Source organism: Cyprinodon variegatus, unplaced genomic scaffold (genome assembly GCF_000732505.1).
Source record: "Cyprinodon variegatus isolate N-32 unplaced genomic scaffold, C_variegatus-1.0 Scaffold2836, whole genome shotgun sequence".
NCBI classification, from domain to species: Eukaryota; Metazoa; Chordata; class Actinopteri; order Cyprinodontiformes; family Cyprinodontidae; genus Cyprinodon; species Cyprinodon variegatus.
Genome location: NW_015153289.1, coordinates 5,306 through 10,691, shown reverse-complemented (window position 1 = coordinate 10,691; position 5,386 = coordinate 5,306). Strand labels below are relative to the sequence as shown.

Genomic DNA, 5,386 nt, shown 5'->3' with positions numbered 1-5,386 from the left:
AATGCTTCTCTAACTGTGAATCATGGTCACTTCACAAGAAGTGAGTCCAGTTGGTGAGCAGCTGCCTTCTGTGACCCTAAGCAACTTCTCTGACCTGAGTAAGATTACAATTTCTATCAAAATCAGATGTGCTGCAAACCAGAGCAGTCTAAAACAGGCATAGCGGGTTGAGAACCACAGATCCAGAGAATTTTCCAATCGACGCAGTAACTGTTGATCAGACAGAAAGTCTTCCTTGATCACCTCCGCTCTATAGAAACCTGTGAGGTGGTCAAGATCAGGAGAATGAAAGAGAGGAACTGGAGTCCCTGCACTGCACGGTTTTCTTCAAACTGAAGTTTGACCACATTTCTCTTATTTTAGCCTCTAAACACTGGCTGTCTTTCCTTTTTACATGATCTGGTTTGCTTTAAAGCTTTTAATGGCCGTGCTCTACATCCCTACACAGCCTCCTTTTCCTCCAGGTCGGCTGATCTGATCACACTAAGTAGCCTCAATGGAGACGCTACTTCTGCTCGACTCCCACTGTACTCCACCTTGGTTCTTTAGCTGTTTAAAATCTCTATAAATTAACCTGATTTTATGCTGATTCTACTAAATTTTTTTGCTCCACCCAGAAAATGGAACCAAATGGAGCGCTGTTTTTAAAAATATTTTTGTGGATTTAATTTTTACGGTTATGAAAAAAACTATTAACATTTGTTTTTGTTTTTAAAACCCATTTTCACAGGTGATATGAGGAATCCATCACTTTTGCTGGAAACCCAGTAATAGAAACACAGACTGAAATAACCCACCAAACTCAAGACTTTTCTTCATTTTACCTTTTCATTCGTACGTACACAGATGCTATAATTAAAACAGTTAATCTGCAGATCACGTTTGGTACATTCCAACTGACAATCTGTTTCTGTATGGAATAAATACAGACGACCTCATTTTATGATTTCTGCACAGAAAGTAGATGATAAACCGTTTATTAGTTTGCTTTTCTTCCTGAAGAAATGGCAAAGAAACCTTTCAGTAAAGCCTTGGAATAAATTTTAACTGAGAACAAAACCCCAAGGAGCAAACAAATGCGACAATTTTCAAATTTTATCATATTAGACCCATAAATGTTGAAACTGCATGTCAAAGACATTTTTTTTTTTGTCTTTAACTAGACAATATGAAGCCCTTACCTGTCTAATAGAAGCAGGTGGTATTTTAAGTACCGGCAATGCTTGGAAATGTTTTAACATTCATTTCAAACAAATAGTGAATGTATATTTTAAAGTTGGACAAATCAGCTCAAAAAGTAATAAATATTCATCTTCAGTCTTTTCATTAAACTGAAACTATTTAATTCAGGCTTTATGTATACCTTAATTCTGCAGAAAAGCTGAGGTGTGGGTTGTAGCTGCAGTTCCCCGTTTCCAACAGTAGGAGTCACTAGTAATGTAAACACCAGAAGCAACCTAAACAGAAATTAAGGGGTTTTTCTGCCAGTAAAGCTGAAATCTACATCTTAAAAGGATTTTTTTCAACTTGTTCGGAAAACCGTTGAGGACGGCTAGCAGGTTCATCTCAGAATCCAACAGAAACGAAGGCCATTTTGATTCCTGGAGGGGGTCGATGTCCATTTAGAGGTATAGGAAATCTGGAAGCCCTTTAAGCTCGGCCGTCGTGGTTGAGCGTTGCTTTCTCCATGCGTCTGTACCAGTGCTTAACTTTGGTGTTTTCCATCATGTCATCAAACGCCTGAAGTCCCTCCATAACTCGGAGGACTCCAAACACCGCCTACAGGTGGATGAAAACCGAGCAGCTGGTTATCAAAGGTGAATCTAAGATGACGGTAAAACCAGCAGAGCTTTTCCTCACCAGGTCTGCCAGGTTAGGCTGATCTCCACCCATGAACTTCCTGTTTTTACCGATGGCTGCCACCCAGTCATTGACGGCCTTATAGAGATCCTGCCTGACGTCGTCCTGCAGGTTGTGTCTGTTGGGCCAACGATGGGAAAATAAGAAGAATTTCCATCTAAAATTCCTCAGAAACAAAAACTAAACACTAGTAGAAAACGTACCGACTCTTCAGTTTTTTTGAGATGATGAACATAGCAGCAGCACCTACGTATTTGGCAAAGAAACCTTCCACGGCACCAAACTTGCCCTCGCGTACGATGTAGTCGAAGGAGGCCAAGGCTTCGCCGGTGGTTCGGTAAACGTTTGGGGATATGAGGTGCACGAGCCAATCGTCGGCCCACTGTCTCCACTTCATCTCTTCTCTGAAAACAGCACATCGTTATAGAAATGGTTATGGAAGGAGTCGTTTGGTCGCCTTCGCTAACGACCGTCGTATTCGGTTTAGGTCAATCCTACCTAGATATAGGTAGGCTTACCTATAGGCTTACTGCACCAGTGACGTCACGGTGCGGTAAGCCTAGCGCCATTCTCCCTGCTTTACAAGCAAAATCAATGGGAGCTACTAGACACATCTGCAATCAACAACAATTACTGAAAATTTCGAGAGGACTTCACCATTGAAATCCACCAGAGCTATAGTTAAACTGACAAAGCCCACGTGCATGGCAGCTGGATGCTGCAATACATTGGGTAAAAGTGAAGAATAACTTCCATCTCTTCTCTGAAAACAGCCCATTGTTTTAGAATCGGTTATTGAAGGAATCGTTTTGTCGCCTTAGCTAAAGAGCGTAGTATTCGGTTTAGGTCAATCCTACCTAGATATTTATTTTCTTCAGTTAATTTAGTCAAGATTAGATCAACGCTCACTCTAGGGCGGAGGTCATCAACAGGGGGTCCATGGAGGTACTGCATGGGGGTCACAAAACTTTTGGTTGATTAGATGTTTTTAATATATTCCCCCCTGTAATTTTTTTCCAATAATTGAAATGTCTTTAAATCCACATTAACATGAATTCAACACACTGTAGTAAACAGAACAGAAATGGAGGCAGAAGATGTCTTTCAGTCATCAATGCACACATTCAGCGACACACAGGAGCTCTTTCAAGCTGGGCACCGTTTCATTCACAACATCTGTCCCATCAACCAGGAATCAGAAATACTCTAATAATCCCAGGGAGAAATTACTTTCGTTATATTAATCCATATGTAATTTGGGCTACGTTCACACTGCAGGCCTTGATGCTCAATTCCGATTTTTTTGTGAAGTCCGATTTTTTTTTACGTTGCTGTAGACATTTCCAAATATATGCGACTTGTATGTGATCTCCTCTGTTAACTGCAGTCATACAATGCAAGGGTCCTGCATGGGCAGTAGAGGACGCAATGACGTCACAGGCCAACATGCTCTATGTTTATGGAAGTAAACATGGATGGTAGTGCCGGCGCGCATCTAGCAGTCTTTTCTAACCATAAAAACACAATCTTTTCAAGATGGTAACACATAAATACTGCTCTTCGCATCATCATCGGCCATGGTTGTTGTTTTTCTTGCAGCTTCTGCGTAACAAGACGCAGAATAGTGACCTTTGTCGGGTATTAATGACGTTCAGGTCACAGGTCGCAATTGAAAAGATCAGATTCGCATCAGATTCAGGACCACATAGCCAAGCGGCCTGGGTCGGATTGGAAAAAATTGGATCTGTGTTGTTTAGACTGCCATGAAAAGATCAGATCCAGGTTGCATATGGGCAAAAAAAATCAGATTTGGGCTGCAGTGTAAACGTAGCCAGAGTGACTATAGGACCAGTTTGATATAACAATATATATAATTAGTGGGTCCCAGCTCCATCTCGCCATCAGTTTGGGGGTCCTTGGCCTGGAAAACGTTGAAGACCTCTGCTCTAGGGGAAAAAAGGGTTGACTCAGAAACTGAAGGTAAAATAAATAAAAAATTTCGTTTTTTTGTTGCTTTGCATTTATCGGCCAACACCTTCAACTTTCCGCCTAATAAAACAATAATTTATTCCTGGTGTGTCGCATTTCCAAAGTTGTGGTACTCACTTCTGCATCCCCTTGGTAGGATAAACTACGGCATTCTGGGCCTCGCTCAGCATGAGCCAGTACTTGTTGTTGTACTCCGTCACCTCCTTCCCCCGATCATTCACAGCCTTCATCTCCGGGTAGCAGCGAATTATATCAGACAAGCTTTTCTCCCTGGAATCACAAATATATTCAAGCCTCTACTGTGACAGATGTTCATTTAAAATACAGATTTAGTTATTTATTTTAACCTCAACAGTTGTTTTTTGTTGCCTTATATAAAAGCTCAACTTTCAAGGAACCTTTACCTCAAGATTCACTTTTATGGAGAAATAAATACAGAAGCTCCAGTGCATATAAGCAGGAAGAGCAAATATCTGTAAAACTAACCGAGTGAATGAGCTGTTTTTTATTTTTTTATTTAGAGGTTTAGACGATCTACTAAAATTAAGGCTGCAACTAACGATTATTTTGCAAATCGATTAATCACTCGATTATTTTTTCAGTTAATTGTTTATTAATCGGATAGCAAAAGGTTCCTTAAATAACCTTTTTTTATGAATTTAAAGCAGGTGAGACTCAAACTTTTCCACTTGAGGAATTCTTGATGGTGCATATTGACAGACAAAAACATTTCTTCATCTTAAATGCAAAATTTTAACATTTCTTTTACAATTTTGGTAAAATTTCTGCTCTACGTAAGTCACTCTGCCAACTAAAGACACGTTTTAGAGTCTATACTAATCTATTCTCGATTAGTGATGATTAATCCGATTGTTTCAGCCCTAGCTATAATAAATACTTGACGTGTTGGATGATTTTCTTAGAGCAAACAAGAAGAAATGTTTTCCACTCTCCAAACCTAATGTAATATTTTATTTTTTCACCTAATAAACAAACTTAAACATTCATGTGACTCCTGATAGTCAGTTTAACAATAATGATGAAAATCTTATTTGAAACATCAAATACTAGGCCTGAGTTTTGGAAGAGGGGCTGCGATATGATACGCATCACAATACAATATTATCATAATATTGCAATATTTTTCCCAGCTATCGCAAATAAATTTATAGATAAAAAAGCAAGTGCTGTATATGTTCATCCGAATAAATTGATCACTTAGTATTTTTGGTGTCCATGTTGTTTGGTGTTTGAGTCAGTCGACGTCTTTCACTGTGACCGCCTCAACTACAGATATGACGCTGCGCTTCACAGCTAAAGGGCCTCACAGCTCTATCTGCTGGAGTGGAGGGGCAGAGGTTGCCCATTTCCCCCCCTCATTGTTTTAGAAAATGTTTTTTTTTTTTTTCTAAATAGATACTAGGAACCGAATGATTGATATATCACAGGGTTCCTACAGCATAAGGCAAGTTAAATTCAAGACTTTTTAAGACTTTTTAATGCCACTTAAAATAAAAATTTAAGACCAAATTCACAA

At 39.5% G+C, this 5,386-nt stretch overlaps 1 protein-coding gene across 1 annotated transcript in view; it reads right to left on the bottom strand.

Annotated features, from left to right (window-relative positions):
- Positions 1-739: 739 nt before the first annotated feature.
- LOC107081068 (prostaglandin E synthase 2-like) overlaps positions 740-5,386 on the bottom strand; it is a 9,666-nt gene continuing 5,019 nt past the window's right edge. The window contains exons 4-7 of the mRNA XM_015369280.1: positions 3,967-4,119; positions 2,064-2,264; positions 1,861-1,978; positions 740-1,779 (exon numbers count right to left, since the gene is read on the bottom strand). Coding sequence (XP_015224766.1) covers positions 1,651-1,779; positions 1,861-1,978; positions 2,064-2,264; positions 3,967-4,119 — 601 coding nt within the window. The 3' untranslated portion in view covers positions 740-1,650. The remainder of the gene's footprint in view (positions 1,780-1,860; positions 1,979-2,063; positions 2,265-3,966; positions 4,120-5,386) is intronic.